The 27,599-nt window shown below is 41.2% G+C and overlaps 1 protein-coding gene across 2 annotated transcripts; it reads left to right on the top strand.

Annotated features, from left to right (window-relative positions):
- The first annotated feature begins 763 nt into the window (after nt 1-763).
- Nucleotides 764-27,588, top strand: LOC139630338 (ataxin-7). 2 transcript variants are annotated; one of them, XM_071493667.1, is made up of 13 exons: nt 764-913; nt 3,885-3,981; nt 8,080-8,292; nt 8,488-8,556; nt 14,307-14,411; nt 19,178-19,472; nt 20,388-20,719; nt 20,888-20,970; nt 21,582-21,862; nt 22,060-22,249; nt 22,363-22,484; nt 22,688-23,846; nt 24,399-27,588. In XM_071493667.1, exons 3-13 carry the CDS (start codon nt 8,088-8,090, stop codon nt 24,414-24,416), a joined length of 2,859 nt encoding a protein of 952 aa, XP_071349768.1. In that variant the 5' UTR covers nt 764-913; nt 3,885-3,981; nt 8,080-8,087; the 3' UTR covers nt 24,417-27,588. The 2 variants fall into 2 exon arrangements, with proteins under 2 accessions (XP_071349768.1, XP_071349767.1); XM_071493666.1 differs by lacking the exon at nt 24,399-27,588 and adding an exon at nt 23,987-24,371 and having other exon boundaries at nt 22,688-23,868.
- The last annotated feature ends 11 nt before the right edge of the window (nt 27,589-27,599 follow it).

Raw genomic sequence — 27,599 nt, 5'->3', positions numbered from 1 at the left:
GAAGTCCTGAAATTGTTAATGAAATATATTTGTTTATATATTGTCCAGGTGTTCTTGGAGCTGTTTTACCACTACCCACCATTAGTTTTATTTTATTTTTTTTCCATTTGCGAGCAGCTCTCAAGTTTATTTTATTTTCCAGATATGTAAAGTACAGTTTACATTTAATGTACAGACAAAAAGGTATATTGATTCTTCAACAATCAAAACACCATATAAAGTAAAAGTTGATGCCATGACAACATAATATATACTAATACTATACTAATACTAATACAATACTAATAATACTATTCATATTTCAAAGGGCACTGATTCTACAATGAACAGCTTAAAATTTAGATTGCGATTTTGATCTTGTGCAGTTAACAACTGAATACTAAAGTGCATATAAAATAAAACAGGGCGAAGGATCCAAATTCTGTCAAAACGCCCTGGAATAAATAGACCGGAGATAATAAGTAGGACGTAATTAATCTCATTGTCAAATGCATTTGTAAAATAATCTTGACAAACGCACAAACATTACACCTGTAGTTCGTCTCATTGTCATCCTTCAAGTGCCACCTTTAATGTAGTATTTTATGTGACACCTCCTTGGCCTTGTTTGTCATACAGTACACGCATCAGCACTTGTCTAAGCTATGCCATTGCATTTCACTGAAGATAACAGTCCAGAAATATTTTGATTACGGGGGCGTGTGCGTGAGTTTGCGTGCGTCCTGACGCGATGACGTCTCTGTCCCAGAATGCAGTCTGGTAAACAGACATGGAAGCACCAGGTGAAGACCTCCACAGCGGCTGAGCACTGCACTCGGTCTTTCCCACCGTCTTCTGTCTTCTTCGCCCAGTGCGTCCGGCTGATATATATCTGCCTGGTGTCACGTTTGCGTCTACAGCATCCAGAGCCTCGGTAAGAGGGAAGTTGTTCTCGGTCCGTGACGACTGCTAATGACTTCTGCTGTGCTGTCAGGCTTCTGCCAGCTTCCTCGCTAACGCTAGTCATGGCTGGCTACAGGCTTCAGCTAGCAGGCTAATGTAGCCGCCACTGCTCTCTAGCAACGCTTGTACCAGTCACATACCCACACTGCTTTCATGACACATCTCCTGATAGACATAATGTTTTTCCACGCATCGTGTTTACAACGCGAGGGCTTAGTCTCTTCTGTTTTTGAAAAAAATGTTAATGTACGTTAGTATGGTCAGTGTGCAACAGAGGTGGGATCAACGCTAGCCAATAAAACTGTTGGCTCCTGTTGGTCGCTGCAAGTTAGTGTTAGCTAGCTAGCTGAGTTATCCTGTCAAGGTGTGCGCCTACTGGGTGTCAATGACAAATACTTTCTTTTTAAAGAAATTTCATTATGTCATCTTTTGCCAGTAGTGGCCTCTGGCTTATCGTCTTAGTAGAGTCCGAATCACAAGTGAATTCAGTCTAAACTGAATTATTATTATTATTATTTTTAATTATTAATGACAAGTTCATATTGCAAGAAATCAGACTATACACGATGTTACAGTGTATGGTGTATATTCACTCTGATACCATCGTTATGGTCAGTGTGAGTATCTGTATGTGCTGTAAGTGCTGGGTGACAATTCACTATGATCTTTTTTGTCATACATATTCTGTGAAGTGATTTTTCATGAGAACCAACAAATGGACTTGTTATTGCCAAGCAAACAGTATGTAAAGAGTTTTGTTTGACATGAGCAGAAAACAGCAGGTAACACTTTGCATTGAAAGTCAGTTGATTATTTTAGCGTACATTTGCCATATAATGATGTATATTGATAATGGAAAAAATATCCATATCACTTCATATTAATATTGTGACATATCAGCCACTGCATCCAGCCATTGTCATAATTTGTACAAGTGTAATACAACCACCATTCAACAGCAATCATAAAAAAACTCTTTACAGGTTACATTTGTTGTGGCTCTAAAATGTTCAAAACCTAATTAACAAATGGCTTTGGGGTCAAAGTTCAATATTCCAGCTTTAATGGTGTTTGATGGTGTTCATATTGTCTGAAAAGTTTGGGAATTGTTGGAGATTTTATACATAGCTTCTCAATTTTAAGACAATACTGGCTGCACTGTACATCTGTTAGTTGATTGCAGCCATTATGATTTTTAGTTACACCTGTGTTTGGCAACATAAAATGTCTGCCATAACAGAAGTGTGTTGGTTATCATTTGGCTACATACATCAGGGTGAGCTATGACTGAGCAGGACTTTTGAGCAGATGTTTGTGTGTTTGGGACACATCGGCTTTACCAGTGTAAAATGACTTTAAAGACATATTTTTACTGTCTGTGGACTTTGTCTATGCACATTTCATTAGAATATATAATAATTTCATCAAATTTACAACAGAGTTGAGAGCTCTGGTTTCTTCTAAGGGTAGTTACCAATGGATTTTGAGCTATATTGACCTATGCATCTTTAAGGGTGCCAGCACAAAGGCTAATGCTCAAGATAAAGTGCTATACAGTTGCAGTTTTCATTTGGTAATAAATGTTATTATTCTAAAAACGTAAACATTGCTCTCAGTGGCCGATCACTTTCAAGCAGCACCTGTTGTTGGGAAACGATATGTGCTGGTGCGAGCAGGAGCACGAGCAGCATACCTCTAGAGATCGGCCTATGCTGAGGGGGTAGGCATAAGACGCTTCATAACTAGTGGCATACCATCATCACCTTTCAATCTCTGCGTTCCTGTGCTGTATCCTACATTTAAAATTGAAAGCCCTATGTAAAGTCGTAGAATTGCAACTTCATGACATTTCATAAGATTCTGAAGTCACAGTGGCAATAATTGAACAGCGGCAGGCCAACACTGCAAAACGTACATAGCAGAAACACTGCCTTAGACATCGTTAATTTTAGTAAGTTACGTCAGAGCTTTTCCCTTCTAATCTCTGACAAGTCAAAATTTCTGCTAAGAAAAAACTGTGGGCTACAAGAATTTTGTTCTTGATATAGCAGAAAAAAACTTCCAGATGATATCTATTTACCGACCATGCCCAACATAGCTTTTAGCATTTACTTTTTCCATTAACTATTTAGATTAAAATGCCTCTTGACTTCTTTGAGTGTAGGACTTTGGAGTTGCTATTTGGAGTACTAATGTTCACATTTTTACTATGAGCTGTAGTATAGTGTAAATATAATTGTGACCACAGGGTGAAGCTTAGAGCTCTACGTTCTTCTATACTCTCTCTATTGTCTTATCAAAGGGGGTGTTAAATGTGTATTTTAAAGCAGTTGTAGTGTACAACATAGCAAATATGCTAGTTAAAATCAAGAATTCAGGTGAATCTGCATGAAAAGCATGTTTCCAAATGATATACAATTAGTTTTTTGCTCACAAGGTCCTAGATCCTAAAAGTCAATTAATTTGGTCCTGGGCTTCAATGGGCTATGGCAAAAGCTTCTGACTAACAAATTTGTAATATGAAAATAAAAAGCTAAAGTACGTGGTTGTAATTCTCACACAACAGTTATCACTGTATGGCTTTTTGTTTTGCTCAATCAAGCCACTGGCTACCTCCGTGAATATATTACAGTATGTTTTGCATCAGAAGAGAAGGAAAAAATAATGATAAAGGGTATGGTTTCAGTCTTTAAAGGGTATTACTGTGGGGCTGGAGAGTTGGTTAGGGATGGTGCTTAATGGCTTGGATTATGCATAGTGGTGAAGAAGTCCATGACAAGGACCAGGGAGGACAATGTTACCTTCCAGACATAGTCTTGTAATCCCCTATTCACTGATTAACTCCATCAAGAAACAGAAAAACAAAGAACCTGATACTGACTTGTTTTCCCTCAATGCTTGTGTGTGTGCGTGCGTGCGTGTGTGTGTGCGTCTGTCTCCAGATTTCCTCCAGTGTGTGTGGCAGCCAGGGATCACCCAAACTGATGAGGATCGGCTGATTGAGTTAAAAATAAGTTCCTTTTTTCTTATTTTGCCAAGGTAAGATCTCGTAACTATTCAGTATGACACTCTATTGGCAATTACTGTTTTATATAACAACATAATACAATAATACTAAGTGGTTATGTGGTGCTCACAGATGTTTGCAATTGTCACTTACTTGTAAACATAGTGGAGTAAAGCATAGTGATTGTTTTTCAATGAATACACAACCCTGTCATTTCCCACACAGGCACTTATAGCCTTTTTCCATTGCATGGTATAGACTCGATTCGACTCTGCTCGCCTTTTTTAGTTTTCCGTTGGGCAAAAGTTGTGGATAGCACCTGGTACTTTTTTGGTATCACCTCTGCCAGGGCTCCAAGCGAGCTGAGGCGTTACCAAAAGGTGATGTGAAAACACTGCAGACTACTGATTAGTCAGAGAGAATCATCACTGCTGCCTCATTGTGGGAGACAGGATGTTCTGAACAATTCTGCTAATTTTTAAACATCTTTGTGACTGTACACCACTCACTATAGCCTGTTACATTTGTTTTAGTTATTGTACAATATTTTTAGTATGACAACCTGCAAACCCACGCTGTGGTCAGTTGAAGATGAAGAGGTGCAGACGTTTCTCCGTTTGGTATCCCTTTGATATCCTCTATCGTTTATGTGTGTGTCGCATTGAAGATGACACAGTAACTTTGTTATAGTAACAATAGTAACATAATAACAATCATGCTATAGTAACAATACCACATTGAGGGTGTACTATCTGCAATGGAAAACAAAGCCCCCGGCACCAAATGCGAGGAGAGTGGAATCGGTACCATGCGGTGGAAAAAAGCTATTATTTCGGTTACTGGGTTTAGTTGTGATATTTTAAATCAAGTTACTTTGGATTTTCATCAAGTCATTTTAAGCACATGTGCAACAAAATATTTTATGCCTCTTGGATAGAAAGTAAGGGATAAAAACCCTGACTAGTTGCTCGTGTAGACTGATTAATGTCTTATTTTACTGTTTATCTACTCATGTAGTTAATGTGCCTGAGGAACAGTAGCTAACAACAGTCCTGCTGTGAATATCATATCTACTTTTTGCTGAAATATTCATTAATATTCAGTTTTTGTTGGGAATGTGTCAGAGAGTTGCTGCTTACTGAGGCTATAGCACCAGTGTGTGGAATATTTAGGCTGTAGTCTGTCTTGTTGCTGTATTAGGATGAATTTGTTGAAGGTGAGGTGTATGTTTTATAGGATGCCTTTATTAGATTTTGTACAAACACCTTTCAGTGAAATGATATTCATTACCACCACCTCAGCAAACATGTTGCACTACAGGTTTCAGAAAAGCAGTAAATACAGCACCTTTTGTTTCAGACTGCCTTTTAAACTTCAACAAGATGCCAGCAGGTCAAATTCTCAAATGGGAAAAGGGATACTGAGGGAAGCCTGTGATAACTATCTTTTAGAGATTAATTAATTTGGGGTGCTTTTTTTTTTTTTAGAAAAAGCTATGACACTTCTGGTCTCATCCCAGATCAAAAGTCACTGCTGCTGATTGTAGATTGACTAATAACAAGGCATTAATATGTCACAAATTAAAGGGTTAGCTAGTGAAGGTCATAATAAAAAAAAAAGGGTTCCCCACAGGTTCTCATAATTTGTGGTGGTGGGTAAATGGGTAAGTTACACATGGCATAAAAAAACAATTGCTGTGCATATGTCAAAATAATGTTAATGTTTTGTGTCACTGTGGGAAGTACTTGTGTTGGTTCAGATAACTGATCATTTGATATGTTGTACTGAAGTGTACACCATTGATTTATTGTAGAAGATCCATTTCAAATCTATGCAGAATATTAAGTCTTGACGCATTTCTTGCAGAACGTAACACAAACTGTATTTGTATGGTATTTTTCAAAAGAAAATAACAAGGCACTAAAATTCATATGTTTTCACCCACAAACTACAGCTGGAGTCATGCTTGTTATGTCTCTATCTATAGGTTATCGATAAATATTATGTACTGTATGTATACCTATATAGTAATAAAGTTAGTATTCTGCTTGGGTTCTACCGTGGGTGTCTCAAGCTATCCTTAGATAAACACGAGTGATGACAAAGACACTAAGAGACATCAAGGTTTTACCATTTTAACAGTTCCTACTGTGGCCAGTCTTCATTATAAGGGCTGCATTCTGAAAACTCAACACCCTCATAGTATGAACCTATGCAGTTAGGTTTTCAAAGTTAACAGTGGGTTTGGGAGTGTTTACATCTTTTTATACTGTTTGATACAGTGGATCTCTACAGTATGTGACAAAGGTGTATGCATATGCAGTAAATAAGACAAAAGAAAATAAAACATAATTTTTTTGGCCATGAGTCAGTGGCAACATCTTCACAATAAGCTCCTCAATTTTTATTCCTAAATTTAGTGTTGGTCCAAGGACAAAGCCTAGTTTCTGAACTGTATACTTGAAACTAACAACAGAGAGCCAAGTTCAGTTTTGCTCAAGGCTCCTTAGAGTACGTGCCAAATGGGAATACATTCAACTTTTCTGACATTTATTAGGAGACTAACACTACATCATTCATATAAAATAGGAAGGACAGTACTTGATGAAGACTAGAAATGCTTATGCTGTTTGTAAGTCATGTTAGTCTGTTACTTTGTCTCTTTGCAGCTATCAGCAATCTCTACACTAAATGTTCTTTGCTTTTATTTCTTTTCTTGCATATCGGTTTTTGTCAGTAGAATATGTGCAGCATTTGGGTAGATCACAATCAGGTCATTTTGAAAGTGAAAGTAAAGGAAACCTGGCTGTGGGAAACTCTTCAACACATTTAAAAGGTTTAGGTTTACCTTTGTAGACATTCTGTGTAACAGTAACAGGAGCTATGTAACGCCTGTTTTTATTTAAGTTGTAAAATAATACTTACTGAGCTATCATCCATGAATGTCTTTAAATATTTTTCAGCTATGTTCTTGTGTGTGAGGACTGACATCAATGTTAACACCCTAAATATGCACAACAAAGCATATGTGAGTTTTACTTTGATAGTAAATTCTACATTTTGATGAGTAAATCAGTATAACAAATTATTATGCACATTCATCCTATAGTAAGTTGGTTAAATATCCGCCAAAGAAATATCTTCTCAATATTTGACAGACTTTTTTTTTTTTGTATAACCATCATTGCAAAATCATGTAAAAATGTTAAGTTTGAGGTGTGCCTTTTGAGGTGCTTTCTTGTAGCTGATATGTTTAAGATACTTACTTTTTCTTAGCATGGAAAATAAGTGTGAAATTGTTTTTTATTTTTATTTTTTTGCATTATCACAAGATCTGTATTATTCATAGTTTGAATAAGCATGGTGCTGTAATTGTGCATCTACTAGTGTCACACCAGAACAGATGTTGAGTTACCTTATGCTGTACATATTGAGGAAAATCTCTAAATCAAGTCCTTATTTATTGACCAAGTCATTCAGTCAAGTCAGTTATTGTATCTGTTTGTATAAGTTAAACTCACAAATTTGCCCCAAGGGGCAGTAGCTGAAATCTCTTAATTGTGAAGCTATAACTGAGACGACAGATTTTTACAACTCAGCTTTTGATATTCCAAAATCCATGCCGTTTCACTGCTATTGCTAAGTACAGCTGACATATAGTTAAATTGTACAATAGTTTATGTACAGTAAATCTATATGATGTCTTATTATAATATTCTATACCATAATATTTGAATATATTATGCATTTTCATATAAACTATAAAATATCACACATTGCTGTATAACTGGTGAATGAACCACATCTTATGTGTGTACGTGCACCTTTGTCATATTTAAAAAAGAAGGTTTAACATTAACCACCAAGACAAGTACTAGTTTAACGTTGCACGTATTGTAAGAAATTAAAGTTAAAGCTAACGAAGCAGGGACTCGGGGACATTCAGGTGAACTGCCAGTCAACCAATGTATCCGGCCGCCGATATGCGAGCTGTTGTGTAAGCTCTGTACTTGTTGCTTGTCAAGTGGACGCGCACAGTTTTCGGGGGGGCGTCTGCCGGTGTCAATCAGTGAAAAAGTCCTCCTATCCCGAGCGCGACCAACGCTGACTCTTGTGTTGTTACATTGTAGCGGAAAGAATGTCGGAAAGGGCCGAGGATGACGTCAGGGGGGAGCAGCGCCGAGCGGCCAGGCAGCAGCTGAAGCAGCAGCAGATCCAGCGGGGAGAAGGCTCCACAGCAATGGCGACTGTTGCGGAGCGGAGATCCTTACCTAGTCCAGAAATAATGCTGGGACAGCCTTGGAGCAACTGGGTCGACGCCGCCAAACTCCACGGCAACGACGGTGAGTTCCCCAGCGTCCCAAATGTGTGCGAGGAAGCGAGGCAGAGCGGTACAGTTGCCAGTCCCGACCTGTTTTTTGGCCGATTGCATGCAGTTTTTGGTGGAATATGAAGAAACGCTACTGGTAGCAACAGCACGGGCAGGCAAGCAAGTGCAACTATTTATTTGTCTGTGTGTCGGATCGCTTCATTTTCAGGCGCTGAATCGGAGGAAAGTTTCAAAGACTTCGGGAATAATCGAGAAGCCATGCGTTTGTGCAAAGAAGGTGAGTGTTTTTTCCGCCAGGGCCAAAGGTGTATTTTGGTTCGGGGGGTTTGCTCACATACACACACAGTACATGGATTCAAATACTTAACACGCGTCGTTCAGCCAAAATGTGGACCTACTGTAGATCATGCGCATCATGAATTGACTGGACAACCGGATATAATCAGTGAAACATGTGTCTGTTATTCGTGCGGTAGCTGACATTTGCATCTGTCCCTAAAATAACTTAAAGGTTAACAACTTAGACTCGCTGTAGGTGAGTATAGGCCCAAACATAGAAATAAAAATGTCATATTCTCTTTCGAAAAGCATCTGATGGACTTTATTGTTCAGCATCCACATTTCTGCCATTTTACACGTGAAACCTTCCACCATATTTCATGTGTCTCCCCTTATTTAAGACAACACCAAGAATTGTTTCCTGAAGAATTGTAAGGTAGCAAAGGTTTCAAAAGTTTATCAGTAGGAACCTTTAGTATTTATAAAAATTTGACTCTTTAAACAGCTTTTTCTTTTTTTTTTTAAGCCCCCTCTTAGTCATAGTTCTGTTAAAATAATTTGAGGCAATAATATGGCCTACTCCTATTCCACATGCTGCCTCAACGCAAAATATGACTGACTGTAATGTTTTTGTTATCATATATTTAGATCAGTAGTGTAAGGAAACTGAACAAAATGCTAAAGTTAAGATGACTTTATAATGTCTTTAAAGTACTTACTCACCAATGAACATATATAAATATCTAATTTATTCAGGTCAGACAAATCTAAACTGTGAAACTCAACTATCGCAAAAAAAATTCAACCAGACTACTCTGATAACAGCAATAGGATGATTATGTTCTTGCAATAATCTATGACCTCACGTTATTTCAGTGTTTCCCTCTAAAGCTGAAACATACTGCAGCATTCACGTTTATTTATTCTGTAATAGGGAGTAATAGGGAAAGGTTCAGTCATGACATAATAAAGAGAAAGAACCTCATCTGACGAAGGTGATAAAACCCAGAAGCGCACATCACCTGGCTTCTTAGCCACACAATGATGTTTGAGAGCACTTTGTGCTGCAATTTTATTTTTGGAAACGCCTCGATTAGCGTTAGCTGATTTGTCCTGCTGGCAGGCCTGGATTTAGAAGGAGCTACACCACAAAGTTACATCTGTTACAACAAAATGGAATCCTGTTTAATTACGAATCAACAATCTTGCAATCATTTTCCAGGCTGACCAACATTAGAATGAGCCACTCATTGAGAATGACCTTCATTGAACTCAAAATCAAATGAATGAATGATGAATCAGCTTTCTTACTACTGTGATAGTGTAATTTGTTTAATGAAAGGCTTTGTGCTTCGCTAATGTCATGCATCGTTGCAAGTAGTTACCAAAGGCACCCGTCTTAAAAGTGTGTGCCCACAAATTTTTGTATTTTATACATTCTAGCAACTCCTCTGCAACTACTATTAATCACTTTGCTGTGAGGATTTTTATCTCTCACTTAAAGACAGAAGCAGGGCATGTCAAATGTGACCTTGCTGTTATAGGACAGTCATTGCAGTGATTAGGACACTAAGATTAAGTTGCAGCCATTTCTTTGATCTCTATATCACAACTAAGTATGCAGTGAAAATAATCTTATTCTCTGTTGGTCTATGTTCTGAAATTCTATTTGTGCGTATAATTTGGCAGAGAAAAATGGCACCAATTAACTAAAAAACACAAGGATCTTCTTCAGACACTCAAAACCATCATTGATTCCGCAGCCAACAACAAAATGACCACTGTGGTGTGTCTAATTGTCACAGAATTTGACAGTTTTCTGAATTAGGTGACTCCTAATGTGCAACACCTGTGACACTCATTCGGAGGAGCACATGTGTTGGAATGACAGTTTCTGGTCCTCTCTAATAATGTACTTGCAGGACTGGATGTGTGTCTGAGGTGATTAATTGATGATTTTGGCCCACACTTATGTCATCAGTCTTTCTGTCACACTTTCTTTCTCTCTCCCTCTCTCTCTCTCTCCCCTTCTTTCCACTTGTTGCTCTAAAGGAAAAGGTTAATTGCAGGTTACTTGTCTGATGTTGCTTTTGCATTGGTCAACAGTGTGGCCTGTGTACACACTCTGAGACCACTGCACAATTTCAGCAGCAAATGTCCTTTTGTGTACCATACTCGTGGGTCTTAGGGGGTGACACTGAACACAATATTTGTGAGACGTACATTGAGTTGATGTTATTTCATTTATTAGCACTTTAAAAAACGAACGTGCTTTGCACTGAAGTTCTTCATTGGACTGAATGCATTCTGTAGTTTTTGACTGACGTAAGCAATTGTTTGAAGAAATGTTATTTGAAAGTGAATGAAATTGGTGTATTTTCAAATCAAGACAAAGAGGCAAAGTGGTCATTTAAAATTCAAGGCTGTTATGACACTTGCCATGCAACTGTCATGAAACATGTCTCAAGCAGCAATGTCTATCAGTGACTGTTGTCTGTGTCATGGGGCTGATCAACACATGCTGCCTGTGGCAGAAGCGTGTTTTCATAGAATGTAATTCTGTGTGTGTATTTGTATGTGTGTCTAGTAGGGGTATTACAAGTGGATGACTACACCTCTCCACCATGACTCACCACCAGATTCCTCCTGTGGTGTAACCACCATTATAACGCACACAGACGATTAACACACACACATTGAAGAAAGGATTGGCAAATAATGACTGAATTTACTCATCACCTGTTTTGCTTTTTATAAATTTAACAGTTGCACTGTTACAGTCAGGGAAGCTGGGAAATGGAGTGCCAGTGACAGTGTCACGGGTCAGAGTCTGCCAGCGTGTTTGCTGCTCAGAGGCAGCCAGAGCTGCTACTATTCCACCTAGATCATTCGTCACTGCCATGGATGAGGATGCTGAAATGAACTGGACTCTCGTTCTCTTCCTCTGTCTCGTGCTCACATGCTCTCTTCCTCCTCGAGCGCAGGTCTTTCGCTCACTCCCTCTTTGTCTCGCTGAGGCCTCGGCTTGCTTCTCTGCGCTCTGTTTTTTCTCTGTCGTGCTCATTTCTTGGCTCTGCACCGTTGTTCTGTCTCTTCTTTCTCCTCCACGATGACTTTCTTTCTCTCTCTATCCTTTACATCTCCTACTTGCACAAGAAGAAAATGGAGATTAAGAATAGACAGATTAAGAATTAGACCACTTTTCAAGGCAGGCCATTTTAGTTGTACAGTTCAGTCAGTGCCAGTGTGTTGAATGCAGAGCGGCAAGGCGATCTAACCAGCCTGCTTTTATAGTTGAGCAACTCGTTTAGAGAATGCTCCAAGTGAGCAAGAGCAGCAGTTTGGGGATGATTGTTGTTTGACCTTGCAATGGATTCAATGAGAAAATGTGATTGGCTTGTTGGACTCAGCGGCTCTTTCCTGTTTCTGTAAGATTCTGACGGGAGGTAGAGTATTCATGAAGAATACATGGGAAGTTATTGATTTAGCAATAACTCTTTCATTCTAATTATAGTGTGTTAATGTTGCAGGAGAATGGCTTACATAGAGAATGAGAAGAAACAGACATGTAGAACAGAAAAGAAGTTGCCCAGAGCTTTCAGGCTGGCTTCCAACACTTGCTTTAATGGCTTATGCTTCTGCAACTGGCAACCAGTGAATACAACCCTCCTTACCACATCTCAGCACTTGTTTTCTTTGCAGAGCAGTCAGACCCATGCTTGTGCACATCAGCAGTGTGTTTTTCTACTCAAGTTCTATATAATTTACATGCCTTTGTCCATTAAGTGAAGACATTTGCCTTTTCTCTGTGGCAGACCCCAGCCACTCTGAAAATAAGTCTTTCACTCCACTGCTGTTGAAGGAGACACTTAGCAGAGTGGCCTCAAACAATTAACGCTTATTAAGTAGCATCAGCCTTGTCAGTTCTTCCACACAAGACCCCCACTGAACTCCCCGAGAGGGAAACCCGCCAGGTAGACCCTTTTATATGGTCTTTGCTTAATGGCCCTCGTCCCTTCCAGATTCGGCCAGTGATATTTGGAGAACCCTTGACGGCCCTGCCGGAGTACGCGTTGGAGAGGGCCTCCACTTCTCTCCTCTTGTATCCTCTGCTCTGCTCATCTCATCATAATGCCCCAGGCAATCTCTTAATTAGCCTCCTTAATTAGGTGGTTTCTGGTTCTGTGCGCCTGGGTAAATATTGATCACATTCTGGTGAGGAGCAGCACTTCCCTCTGATTTGCCATGGAGTGGCTTGAGAAGCATCAGGCTTGGTTCATACTATTGGGTGGCTAGAGATTCTGGAGCTGCACACATGGCTATTATGGAGGACCACTACAGCCTAAATCAAAAATAAATTTGCTTCATCACGCATAGATTGACTTTGCATGCCTTGCTCAGACCTGTGGCTAGGCTAACAACAGAGCTATCAGGAGTGAGGAAGGATCAGGAGATTGTTAGACAACTGAGGAACTTCGCTAATCTAGCTAAAAACAAGACTAGGTATTAGCGTGGTACATGGCTGGGCCAGGTATGGTTGTGAACCGTGGGCTGTCACTCAGCCGCCCTGGCTACTCAGGATCTGCAGGAAATGCAGGGAAGTGGAGCTGTGCTTCTAATTCACTGAGCCTCGCCTCAATTACAGCTAATAAACTGCATGTACTACACACACCCTTATCGCTAAAGGAGGCTGAGGAATAACTAAACATAACACACACTGAGCAAGAGAGAGCAGGAGAGTGGGAGGGACAGAGAGAAACCAATGGTAACTACTAAAGAAACTAGCAGCTCTGAATAGCATGTAAACAACAGAAACAACAGCAACTGGAAATGAAACAATACACTTACTGCAGCACGGCAATAAAAGCCCTGTTAAGACATAAAGGGTTTCTTTCCACTGAAATGCTAGAGGGCTTTTAATTTGAAATGATTATAGAAAGTGTTGAGTTTGTATTAAAACATTATGTAGTAACTTCTTTTTAATACTAAAAATACTGCTATGACAATTACATATGTCAAACAGAGGGAATTAAAAATAAAGGCCTGCTTTTAATAAAGGTCTGTTCTCTTCACTGATGAGGTATGGCAAAGGTAAATTAAAGTTCAGAACGACTGTAAATCTACTTATTATAGTGTTTAGACCGAAAACTTTACTGTTTTTGCGGGTGTTATGTCACAGACCCAGTAGAAGAATAATATGAGGGTGAACACATCCTCCCTATTGAACTTCATTCCTCAGTGATAACTCTTGATGTATTTAAAGTCACAGATCATCACATTATCACATTTTGTATATTTTGTAAGTGCTGCATTTGTTTACATGTGTGAGAGACATAATTTCTTTGACAACAGCTAACCTTTGTATTGCTGGCTCAACCCTTTTCCTGGTTCTTATCACTAGGACACATTTGCATGTGCACACTTTGCTCGTCAGGTTTCCTTGAATGAACTCTTCAGTTACTTAATATTCTGAACATGGTTAACATGTTTACGTGCATGTGTTGTACACTGTGATATCTGAATTCTAAACAGGACATGACCAATTTTCCGTTTTGGTGTTGTGCAAAAAAGATTATGCCATCACAGTGGAATTACCCTCTCTTGAGCTGTTACAGTGTTATGACAACAAATGATATATGTCTCAGTGTAGATACAACTGCCAACTGGGGCACCAGGTGAACATATGTGCATTTTATTTGCCTCTCCTTGACTTGTGCTCTGTCTGGTTCATTCTTCCCTTGTGTACAGACATGCCCATATTTGGCCAGTGTCCCGCACAGGACGACGTCTGCCTGGTGATGTGCAGCCACTGCAGTCAAGTAGTCAAGCCCCAAGCCTTCTTAGCACACTACGGTAAGCATCATGCACATTCACACGCATATATGCATGTATGTACTGTATATGTCCAGTTACATTTCATGCAAATGCCATGCAGACTTAGGTTTTATAGTTTTTGAAATTTCACCCATTGCAAGAAGGGCCTGTGGACAGTAAGCGTGAACAGGAAGTAACAAAGTGCTTAACATCTGTAGGAACCCTATACTCACACCATCCACTTCAAGGCCGGTGGTGATATTCCACACATTAACACACTCTGTGGTATTACTTCTCCCTCTGCCTTTGTCTTTCCCTGCCACTTTTCCTCCTCCACACAGTAACCTGAGAAGGGACGCCACAGACTTTGATTTATTTATTTATCTCACTCACTGTCTCATTTGTGTGTGTGTGTTTGTGTGTTTACAATTCCCCTGTTAATATTTGATGTGGCTCCCTCAGTCTTCCCAGTAATGTACTGTTTTAACATGTACAGCTAAGATCAGGTTTCTGGTTCTGCTACTTCAGGGATGTGCATGTATGTGCATTTCAGTGCATTGATTTCCACTGCTTAGATAGTTGAGCTGGATTTTTGATTGGTGCTAAAGTAAATGGGTGAATTACAGATCTGTGAGTTTAGTGACTGTGTGACCGTAGATCTTGTTAAACTTGACAGTGTTCACAACAAGTTCACCGCAAAAAATAAGCCGTCTTTGAAATTGTAAGACTGCATGTTAGTGACAACTACTGTGTCCTGTCATGACGGGCTGTTTGTTTAAAGTAAGACTTTATATTAGTCTGTGTAAGTCAGGTCAGTTAAGGAAGACAGGAATTGTTGGTCAGTTCATGTGACCTTGTTATGACTGAAGTCTGATGATTAGCATTAGTGTTTTTGTCCCTACACTTTCAACATCTGAATCAGAAATCTATAATCGTATTCTCTTCTTATGACTTCGGCCTTTTTTGTCCTAAATGTGGATTGAGTTTTCGTCACTGAATTCTTTTCGATGGCGCGCATTCTCCATCAAGTTAGACAGCAATTACAGTTGTCAAGGTCAGCCACAAGAGGGAGGTATAACAGCACATGGCTCCTGGAGCAACTGTCCTTGCTATTGTGTCAACAACACTCAAAGAGAGGACTCCTCCCACACTGTTGAACAATATAGACTGATACAAGCCTGTCTGGACCATGCTATTAATTATGTAATACAGCATCCAGCTGAGTTTTCATACTTGCCTGGGGATTTTAAATGAGAAGTAGACAAACACTGAAAAGCATTACAACACTGACAACATCATAGCAGATGACGTGTACTTATCTGTCTAATCTGTACGTATCTTGAACTGGGTGGTTTTGTTGATGCAGAGTGTGCACAATCTGATCCATGCAGTACAATCACCCCAGTCAAATAGTGATTTGACATTGATTTCAAGCTGTTCATTGCCATTTGTTTCTTTTGTTTCTGTAATATTAATACCTAATAATTACTGGAGATGCACCAGTTCAGCTTTGTCTCTCCGAATACCAATTTCTGTTTCCAAGCTCAAGGTATTTACCAATATCAGCCGATACCTTGCACATAGTGAAGTAAGGCATTATTACATCCATGATTGGGTTGTGCTATTCATAAAGCCTTTACTAACTTTGTGTGTAAAATACTTTCTACTTTTAAGTTCCTAGTAGAAACTAGCTATTTTCAGACTAAAGCAGGTTCTACTATTAAGACTTTAGAAATGTCTTGGCAAGTAAGGACTTCAGTGAGGCGTATATCTGTAGTGCTTTCCAATGAAGAGCAATGAACTGTGTAAACAGGAAATCAGAGTAGCATCACAGCCAGCACAATTTTCAAAAATTATAGTTTTAGGGGCTCAGAAGATATAACTTTTGTAAATGGCTAAGTGACTTTGATTTAGGGCTAAACAATTAACTGATATTGTTAAGTCTATCTAAATCACAGGAGGTATTTCTTTTTTACCATGAAGCAATGGGATGTGCTGTATTTTTTATATATATCATAATTGAAATGTCAAAATAATCATGAGGTTTTTTTTTTCTTTCTTTTTTTTTGCATATCGTATTTCTAATTTATTCATTGAGTTTTGAGTGAGTGGGATTTTTCTGAAATGTAATTTAAATTCTTCAATATTTGGATCATCATTTACACCAGAAAGAAATGCTGGTGATGGTTTCCCAGAGCCTAATGTGATGTCTTCAAATGTCTTGTTCTGCCTACTACCAACAGTTCAACTCCCAAAAAATTTTCATTTACAGTGATTATAAAACAGAGAAAAGCAGCAAATCCTCACAAGTGGAAACCAGAGAATGTCATTCTCTGTTTTCAGCTTTTCATGTTTTGCTTGATAAATGATCGATCATGCATCAAAATTGTTGTGAATTAATTTTCTGTTGATCAGCTAATCGTTGCAGCTCCACATAGGAACAATCTAAATCTAGGTGAAATTCTGTGGCTATGCTACTAAACGTGGCCGCACAGAGTACCAGTGGTCTTGCTGTGATTTTCCTCCTGTCTTCGTCTCTCTGATGTCATTATGGGAAGACCGCATGTGGCGTTAACATGGGGCAAAGGCACTGATCTCAGCACCGTCGAGATGGTCTCAATATGATTTTAGCGTGCTTCTTTGAGCCCATCTGTCTCCTGTTAGGTGTTTGTGCTTCTCGGCTGAGGCTCATCCCAGCAGGGGTGACACTCACCGCAGAACAGGAAGCTGCAAGCTCCGCTGCCGTTTTATGCATTCATTTATGAACTTGTCGAACAAAGACTTGTCTCCTCGCAGCTCTGCTCACACACGTTGCCTTGGCTAAACAAAAACACAGTTTTGAATCATGCACCTTGAGCTTAGATAGCAAGAGAACTACCCATAGTGAATTTATTATTTTTGCATGACAACAAGGTTATTACTGTTACATATAAATAGTTTACAGAAGCTAGGCTGTGCTTTGGTTTGAGCATTGTGCCTGTGAAGATGGTTGTAAGGCCGTCACACTTTCTTCTCTCACAGCCAGGGATTCCCCTTAGCACTGTGCCAACAGTTTGACATTCTGAAAGAGGATATTAATGCTCCTCCTAGTCCTTGTGTTGTTTTACCCCCGCCTGCCCCCTTTATTTTTCTTGACTCTTACTCACTTTATTCCACTGCTGCTGGTGTTTGTTTGCCTTTCTCACTGCCAGTGCTTTGTCAACAGAGCACTGAGTGTCACGCTGGGGTTTCCTGGTGTGAGTTTGTGTGCAGGGTGTGCTGTTGACTGTGACCAGGACAGGCAAGACAGCCCGAGAGGGATGGCGGGAGGGAGCGAAAGAAAGGCCTTTGGGTTAATCAGCTGCTAGGAAGTGGGAGGGAAGATAAGTGGAATGAGTTGTGAATGGGTGTGAAGAGAGAGGCCCCTAGGTAAGAGGGGGACACTCTTAAAAGCTTTTTTTCCCTTTCTAAAAAGGGGAATTAGGAGAAGGCTGAAGAGTTTCAAGGTGTGTGTTACTGTGTGTGTTTGTGGCTGAGGGAGATCGGGGAGTGGCAGCTCTGTGCGTGCGTGTGTGTTAGTATCCTCTCCACTGTTTCTGCAGCAACAAGCTTGTTTGCTGGTCACCTGCTGAGACTGAGCTTTGGCCAACAGCCCACGTCCCAGCTACACCATGGAGTTGTCTTAGTAAAAGGTTAGCTAACTAGGCCCACACCTCGCCATGGTAACTAGCTGTGGACGCAGACACTCTCTATCAAAACCTGTTAGTGCTCCCAAAGCTGCATCCTTTTACATTCTCAAATCTATTCTATTATAATTCTGTGCTGTTTTGCTCATGCAACAAAATGGTGACAGCAAGAGGGTCAAGCTAACCTTCGGTCGCCTATTTCACCTCAACCCATCAGCGGATGCCTCTCTCTCTGTCTCGTGCGTGCTGCTCTCTCTCCCCACTCATGGTCAGAAAAGGAGAAGTGTCTGTCTGTTTGTCTGTGTGACCCCTCTGTGACCTCAGGGGCTCAGTATATCTGTTAGGGAGCTGCTGCGTGGCAAAGATTCAAGACTTTGTTGCAAGTTGCAGTAACCTCTGAATTTAAACAAACGCACTTCTTACTTCTTGTTTTGTAGTTTCTGCTTTGGCAGCTAATGACATCTAGACTCTATGAAATGAGTCTGTGTTGTGGTAAAATGAGTCTTGTTGTGGAACAGTAGTCGAAATGTCAATAAAATTAGTTTTAGTGTGCTATTTCATTGCTGTTACTAAGAATAGCAAGTGATGAGAACTTCCTATGAAAACCCAAAGCTTTTATGATTATTGTAGGTGCACACATAAGAGATCCATGTTTCCTCATTTTGGAAACCATGGCGTACTTTTTTTTTTTTTAAGGAAAAGACATTTAGTTTTGCAGGCAAGTGCTTACTGATGTACATTTTTTTAATTTCTCTATTTTTGTCTTTCTACCCACAACTCAGTATCATCCCAGCCCTTTTTGTTGTCATACTGCCTTTCATCAGTTTGCACAGCAACTGTTCTAAGACGCTCAGGCAGGAAATGAAGCTCTTGACCTGTTGGCTGGTTCTATTTCAGGCTGAGTTGGCATGAATCACAAATGCTGCTTATTTGTTGTCGAGGTACTGCTCACGACCGTCAGAGGAAGATTTCTATGTTCCCATGTGTTCCCATGTTGTGTTTTTCCTGACTCATCACACAGTTACTACAACATTTACCCATATGGACTGGCCTGTTATAGTGTTTGATCAAAGCTTTGTAACACCTAATTTTGTTAACTATTATGTTTTAATGCCAGCCTGGTTTACAATGTCACTCCAGAGAGAAGACACAGTTCAGCCAGCAAGCCAGCCTCCACCTCGCCCTTCCCTGTGCCTGGCCGGAACCGGAGCAGCGGCAGTGGGCTTGGAACTGGGCTGGGCTCGGGGTCTGTAGCTGGAATGGCGACTGGAGGCATCCTTGGCCGACCTTCCACCGCTGGATCCAGCTTATCCTCTTCAACCTCCTCCTCTTCCTCCAATCCCAAACTCCTCAAACCAGCCAAAGAGAAGCTGCCAGGCATTCAGCGAAGACCCCCCTTTGCACCCTTCAGGATGCTCCAGCCGGACAAGACACAGTAAGTTTCGCTCTGTAACATTTGCGGTATTGTGTGTTTCTAGGGTTGCACAAAATGGCGATGCACACCAAGACTAGGGCTGAACAATAAATTTTTTTTTTGTCAAAATCACTATGTGAAATTACGCAGTCTTCATTTAAATTGCAGGAGCTGTGATTTTGATTAATAACTTACACAATTTAACAGTGTCTCATCAAGTTGAAACAAGTGAGAGTTTAAACTGGCGACTGTTGATTTCACCGACTATAATGACAACTGTGTCCATTCACGTAGGTAGCTCGGCTGCAGCTATTTTGTTGAGTTTAAATGACTCAGTTGGTGAACACAGTTGTTGCAATCTCCCTGTTAAACATTTAAGCCAATGACTTTATATGAAGAGGGACGACATGACAGCTCCCTAAAAGTGAAGCCAAAACATCACCCCCTGATGCCATGCTGCAGTACAGGTCATAAACCCCGCCCCCCCCTTCAAATCATAACAATAGAGATGTGTCTAAACAAAAACAGATGTCATATTGTATTGGTCAGCCAGTAATCAAAGGTGTAGTGAACAAAATGGGATAATCACAGCAATGTTATAATGCTGATATATATAATCTTTTAAACATAATGGAACTGGGGCTTTTCCTGCTATGACAAGAAAAAGGCATCTATAGTGTAATTTACTTAATATTAAAATCTCTATTTCAAACAGGATCTATGTTCAGGATCTGTCAGAGGAAACTAATACATTTAAATGTGTTTTTTTTCTTTGTTTTTTGATAAATGATGGATCATATTAGTTTCATGTTCTGTCCACCCAGCTCCATTCATTCGTACATCTGTCTATTACCATGCGTTTCTCACAGGCTCAGTGTTTCTAACTCTCAGCTTCCTCCTTGCTGCCCTCTTCATCTCTATAACCTTCTCTTTCAGCCTCACCCCGGCTGTCAAGGTGGAGAAGATGCACCTGAGAGTGGATTCGTCAACTAAGCTGGTGCAGGCCCCATCTGCCCCCAACACCACCTCATCCTCCTCCACATCCTCCTCTAGCACCACTGTGAGCTCCAACACTACCACCATCACCACCTCCTCCTCCTCATCAGCCCTTAAACCAGGCCTTAACTGTCCCTCCATACCAAAGCCTCCATTACTGGCCCCGGGTCAGATTCCCAATGGAAAGGGCCACCTCTCAGTCCTCTCGGACAAGAAGCAGGACAGCAGCAGCAGTGCCAGTAGCAGACGCCACCCAAGCAAGAAAGTGACAGGTGCGCTGGATAAAAACACACTTGTTTTAAACTGTTAACATTTAGTATAAACACTGTTTAGATTACGGCATGTATTTTCCTTAAGTACTGAGTGTAACACAGGACCTATTGATCTGAAACAGTATATCTAAGTAACAAATCTCTCTCACTCCTCTGCTGTGCCTTCAGAACGTGAGTTCAATCCAGATATCCACTGTGGCGTTGTGGATATGACAGCTCGGAAACCATGCACAAGATCTCTAACATGCAAGGTAACCAGTCTCTCTATTTTCTCTGTAGTGGACTGTTGGTCTGACTGACTGTTTATCATTTTAAACCTAAAGCAGGCTATGTTCTGCAGTTTTTTTATTGTCAAGAAATCCTATTAAAGGACCAAATCCTTAAAGTTGATCTTAAATTTGAATGTCTTCACTATATGTGTAAGGAACGATAGTGAAGATGGTCACAATAGTGACACTGCAGCTACTGTGAATATTTTCAGATTTTTCTAAAGAGAATAGAACAGTTCTTGGACAAACTGGCTGAAGTAGCATTTAAGCATTGAGCGTCTGGGTGGGCGTTTCCCACGGCAGTGGCTGACTGACAGTTGAGCGCCAGTGCTTCTAGGACAACTTCTGTGTGTTTGGTTCTGACTGGATCATGACATAGACCAATATAGCCTACAAATGTAATGAAGTAATGTGCCACAGAGTAATGGTGATGCTTGTTTATGTGTTTTTGGACAATGATGGAGCTCTGTGGCATGGAGAAATAAATTATATCAGACTCATTATTGAAGTTTTTTAATGTATGGTTAGGATTATTTTCAGTTCCTCTACCCATACAGAAATTCTGACCTTTGACCTTTCCAATGTCACACCAGACACATTCCTTAAGCCAGCGGAGGGCGGTGCCAGGGCGGAGAAAGCGCTTTGACACACTATTGGCAGAGCACAAGAACAGAGCAAGGGAGCGGGAGAGGGAGAGAGAACTCCACCAACCCCATTCCCAGCAAAACCCCCCTCTCAGGGACCCACACCCCTCCTCCCACCTCGCCGCTGCCCATGACCCACACCAGGTGGCTCACGGCAACGGCCCCGCTCCAGAAGCCACTAAGCCTTTGCCACTCAGCAAGCCCAAATTTCACAGCCCTGGTCTTCCACGGTAAGTGCTGCGCCGGACTCATTCTTGTATTTCATTTTGTTGTGTATGCTTCTTTTGTGTGTTGTGATGCCAGACAAACAGGATTACAATTTAGCATGTGCCACATTTCAGCAGTTGACTGACAATTGAGGGCCAGTGGTTCTCTCAAACAGTTTTTATGAAGGTGAAAATGAATAGCCACACTATCTGTCTATCAGACTAAACAGCAGTCACGGAGGTGGTACCCCCGGAGACCCTGCAGTAGTCCATGAGTCACCACACCATCCCCAAACGATCCCCGATGGGTTTTCCCGGCCCTCCAGCGATGAGGGAGAGAACGAGGAGCGGGAGGACAATGCTGACAAACTGGACTGTCACTATTCAGGTTATCACCCTCGACCGGCAGCTGTAAGTGCTCTCTACCATCACTGTCCTGTGATAAGACAACTTTTCTTTTTGTTACAGTAGTTAAACTATGAGGGATTGATGTTTTTTTTCCCTTTACCCCTTTTTCTTCCCAGTACTGTACCTTTGGAAGTCGACTGTTTGGGAAAAGCTGTTACTCCTTTGACAGACGATGGGACAGAGTGAGATGTGCCCTAACCTCAATGATGGACAAGCATGTCAACTCTCAGATGTGGAAGTAAGTCTGTCCAGCTCAGATACTTAAAGTTAATACTGCAAGAGGTAGATGCATAAATGAGATGCTTTTTAAAAATGTCTATGAAGTAGAGTGACATGATGTTTACACAGAGGGAGATGATAATTGGCCCTCTGGCCTCTTGTGGTCAGAAGTCTTGACTTGTTAACAGTCAGAGCTAATGAATGATATTTTCCTTGTTGCAGGAAAATCCCCTTGGTCTTGGAGAACTCGTCCTCTGTTGCACCTACCCATAGGACAAGCACAAATTCCCATGGTAGCACTCCCTCCTCAGGCTTCCTGGGTCCCCCTGCCACCTTGCCCCAGACTCCTTATAGCCAATCCTATGAGGGCAAATCAATGCTCTCCTATGGGACCACCTTAAATGCCCGCAGCTCCCCACAGGGCGGGGCTGAGCACCCGGCCTACGGCACCACGCAGGCCCGACAAGTGTCTTCGTTGCCGCAGATGCCTTCAGCCCACTCGTCCTCATCCTCTTCTTCAGCTCCTTCCCTAGCCTCAGGCCGGGCGCTCAAGTCCCGCTCCTCCAGCAGCAGCACTACCAAGTCGTCATCGTCCTTCAGGCCCAAGGAGATCTCCTCTGGCTCCTCCACACCTGTCATTCCCAACTCCACTGGTGGGGGCAGCAGCGGAGCCAACAGTAACAGTAGCAGCACTAGCTTCAGCTCGGGGAAGAAAAGGAAGAACAGCTCTCTCCTCTCTTCATCCCATGGCTCCACTGAATCCTCTTCTTCTAATGCCAACTACTCTTCTTCCTCCTCCTCCTCTTCTTTCAAGAAGAACTGTGCAAATGTCAGCAGCTCAGGGAGCACCTACCACCACAGCTCATTAGGTTCTGCATCCTCATCATCATTGTCCTCCTCCCACAGCGGTGTCCACAGCGTGGGGCTTAACTGCGGCCCCACTGTGCGGACCAACTCACTTAGCCTGAAGGCCGAGTCTTCTGGAGGTTCAGCAGGCGGCTCCTCTGGGCCCCCTGCACGAGGCCCTCCCTCAGGCAGCCCTGCAGAGTCCATTAAGCGTATGAGTGTGGTGATGAACAGCAGTGACTCCACCCTTTCCCTGGGGCCCTTTGTACACCACCAGTCCTCATCATCTGACCACCACACCAGCTTCAGCCACCACTCTTCAGACGGGCGTCTGGAGGGCAAGAAGCGCAAAAGCTCTCCTGTCTCCAGCAGCATTAATAGTGGAGGTGGGGCAGGAGGGCTCGGAGGAGGAGGGGGACCCGGACCAGGTAGAGCCAAAGTGGCCAAGTCACCTGCCATTAACAATATCCATGGGAAGCATGGGCGGAGCATTCCAGGGACGCCAGGGCTGCCCAACAACTCCCATTTACATCAGGTGAGTTTTGTATTATGTACCAGTCAGAATCAGAATCAGAATCAGAATCAGAATCAGTTTTATTGCCAAGTATGTTTTCACATACAAGGAATTTTTTCTGGTGATTGGTGCAATTGATCAGCAACAGTGGGGCTCTCTAGCCCAGGATGTGTTTTAATAATATGAGAGATATATATGTGCATGACTCTAGGATGGTACTGTCAGTCTGTCTTCTCACCACTTTGCTTCAGCCTGAAATATCTTAATAAATATTAGTTCTAGTTATTTGACAAGGGGTTGTGTGAGGTAGTCATGCAGTCAGCTTTTCAATGGAGTCATTTAAATTCATTAAAGATGCTGATGGACCTGAGAAGTTTTACACTGATAGAGTTTGACTTGTTCCCCTAAAGCAGTGTGCCAGCAAACAAAATACATTTTGTGCTCAGGTTAAGGTTTTTCCACCAGAATAACTCATCAGACAAAGTGACGAATGACACTATCGAAACCCTTTCCCAGAATGTGTTACTTTTACTGATTGATTAACCAAGTGTTTTTTTTCTTCCTCTTCCCCAGCCAAAGGCTCGTCCCTGACAGCGGTGTCCGGCTTCAGTGTATGGAACCGGCAGGCAGATGGGGAATAGTCCGGAGCAGTCCGCATACTGCTCTGGACTACACGAGGCCTTTTAAAATCAAACCCACATTACTCTCAGCTTCCCACAATCCTCAGGGTGGAGATGATCTGGACTGCCCAGTGAAGTCAATGTGGTCCTTACTAATTCTCCCAAAGCCATGTGTGCGTGTGTGTGTGTGTGTGCGCGCGTGTGTGTGTGGGGCAGGGAGTGACGTGGCACTGTATGGGCATAGCTGCGTGGAGCACCAAGGGCCTAATGAACCCCCCCCCCCTCCCCCTCCCTTGAAGTGTTGTCCCAGTATTCTGAGAGGTCTTCCTGTCTGGTTGGTAGTAGGAGAAACAAAAGCAGCAGCCATCGGTTTCTTGAGCTGAGGTTCAAAGCTTATTGGGTTCAGGTTAAGGGCTGCCACGACAAATCGTCATGACGCTGAGCACCTGGCGAGAAAACAAGCCGATCTCTTCCGTGTTTGTTAAAGAATGCGTGTGTGAATGTGCGTGTGTGTAAGAGTATTTTTCTCATGTCAGATTCTGCTGGACTACTGGAATTTCCAACTTAAATACACCCCCAGCGCCTGATCTCAGAAGCCTTGGAAGGAGAGCAGGAGGAGCAGCAAACTGTTACTTGCAACACCTTAAACAACACACAATCACCTTGTTGTTTCACTTTTACATTAGTCTGACTCTCTCTGGCGACACGTTGAGTAACCTCGGGTTACACACAGTAGCCTGAGACAAGCCCATAAGGACGATCTGGTCAATTCTTTTATTACCCAGAATAATTATGCAAGTGTTACCTTTTTATGATTTCTTATGAGCTTTTTACACTGAACTACAAAGAGTCTTTGTAGACGTGATGAAGACAGTTGTGCTTTCAAATGTGAAAAGGACGCCTGATGTGCCCATTCGATTGAATCTTTTGTCAGAGAGAGCTTGGTATTGAGGACACCTGTTAATTTTCTGAATCTGAATTCATTGTGCAAAATGATAGCCACAGTAGACCTACCCCCAACTGTGAACAGCACTAAATAACTGCTTTCTCCACAGGCACTGCTTAGTTGTCCACAAAGCTAGCCAAAAGCTGTTATCAGCTTTGCCAACTACTTTTTTTTTTTAAAAACTAAAAGGTGGGCTGTCTTGCTCATGAAGCGGTGATGGTGCATTGCCTGGGTGGATATGAAGAAAATCTGTGCAACCCATATTGTTATTGCCACAACTCACCTACTTTTTACCCATACAGCTGTGCAAAAGCCACAGCTGCTTGTGGGCAGATGTGAATTGTAACGTTTTATTTTTCCTACATAGGGAATCAGGTATGGTACGACTTAACTGGAGCAAGCTTTATGCACGTCACCTGTCTTCTGTGGGTATGATTGTCCTTCCTCTGTAACCACTACCCAAGCTCTGGATGTTAAAGTTTCAATGCCTCACCAAAACACTATGTTGGTGTGAGTTGAGAAGAGATTTGTCACAGTAGAACAGATAGCCAGACATTATACTCTATTCCTTTTGTCAAAACAGAGTCTTAAATCAGGCAATACTTGCCCATTTCGTTGGGATGTTTGCATATTTTGCATGGTCTCGAGTGGGTTTTATGGTGCGAGATTCATGGAGATGGCTTCACAGGACATATTTAAACTTTTGGCAACACTTGTTGATTTATGGAACATCCACTGATGTCAAGATAGTGTGGAAAAGTAGAGACAATTTTTTTAAAAGAATCTTAATTTAGCTTTTTTTTTCTTGTAGCCTATGTATCAAACAAGTATTGAAGTATCCCTATTTGAGAATACATATTTTGTTAACAAATTGTACATAGTGAAATATGTATTTTTGCACAGGCATTTTTCGTACACGCTGAATTTTTGGTACAATTTAAAAAGAAGTCATTATTTATTTAGTAAAAAAAATGAGATGAAAAGTCAGAGAACCTGACTATTTGAAGTGGTTCACTGCCAAGTCTATATAATGCAATACACCTATATGTAGAAGCTGAAGCATCTCATGAATCATTGTACTGAGATCCTTTAAGGAACAACGGTGAAGTGTTGCCACTGTAGCATGTGTCTGTATGACAGAATACCTTTATTCACTTTTCAAGGTCTCAATCACATGTGCTTTTACAAGACATTTTACGTTGCCTATGAATCAACACAACAAAAAACAAATTTACGATGTGACCCAGTTAGCCTGTGATTTTGAAACGTCCTGCAGGCTTGAAGCTGTGCCCGTTGTCTAAACTAGTTTCCATGTACTCTTCAGACACTTTATAGACCTTAAACACATTTCATGATTGGAACACTTATGTTTTATAAAGGCTGAAGGGACTTCAGCTACCATTGCAAGAAGGAGGAACACTTCAGACAGTCCAGCTGCTTGCATCATCGTTGCCAAACAAGTAATTTGAATCACAGCTTTTCAAGAAATAGTTTGCAGCTTTTAAAAGAAATATCAAATTAAGAAAGTGCCTGAATTTGTTTCACCATGACTGTTTGAGGACAGTATTCTTTGGGTTGTTTTACCTTACTTGAATGTTCGAAGTGTTTAGGAGTTTGCTTTTAAATCTGCCTATGAACCCTAAATGTGGTAAAACATGAGCTTGTCAGCTGCCCAGTATGAAACACCTTAGTGTTGTGCATTTTTTCCTTTATTTTTTGGGTTTATCCAAGTTTTCCAGATAAGATGTTGAGATTTTCAGTTTTCCTCAGTGCGTGGTTTAGGCCCCCCTGTGGTTTACTGGGATTTGTACGTCTGAACCTTCAATCAAGTGTTTTGTTTACCCTTAAACTCCACTGACATCTTGACCGTTTTTTCCTGCACATGGAAACATTTGCGAGGATTTTAAATTTTTTTAAATCAGCACCATAGACTTGGAATGTCAAAGCGAGAGAGAATACAGCTCGTGTCTGGGAGGAAAAAATAAATCCACCGTTCATACTATGTAAAAGCGTGTATAGATTTTTTTTGTATACATTATCAGAATCATTTTCAGCTGGACTTATGTATTGGCTGCTATGTAATTCATGAACAAAACATAGGTTAGAATTAATATTTAAAGAAAAAAGATTGTATAGTATATTTGTTTTGTAACAACTTTCTGTAAATAAAATAATTTATACTGCTATTTATATGAAATCATGTGTCTG

This window comes from Trachinotus anak, unplaced genomic scaffold (genome assembly GCF_046630095.1).
Source record: "Trachinotus anak isolate AG129_WGS33_773 ecotype Australia unplaced genomic scaffold, CSIRO_AGI_Tana_v1 ptg000013l, whole genome shotgun sequence".
Classification (NCBI taxonomy): Eukaryota; Metazoa; Chordata; class Actinopteri; order Carangiformes; family Carangidae; genus Trachinotus; species Trachinotus anak.
The sequence above is the reverse complement of the archived record's forward strand: the minus strand, read 5'-3'. Positions and strand labels throughout refer to the sequence as shown.

Coding starts and splice junctions, on each gene's coding strand:
- LOC139630338 (XM_071493666.1), top strand. CDS start 8,088: ATGTCGGAAAGGGCCGAGGATGACGTCAGGGGGGAGCAGCGCCGAGCG. Junction 8,557..14,306: donor CATGCGTTTGTGCAAAGAAG/GTGAGTGTTTTT, acceptor CCTTGTGTACAG/ACATGCCCATATTTGGCCAG. Junction 19,473..20,387: donor CTCCAGCCGGACAAGACACA/GTAAGTTTCGCT, acceptor CTTCTCTTTCAG/CCTCACCCCGGCTGTCAAGG.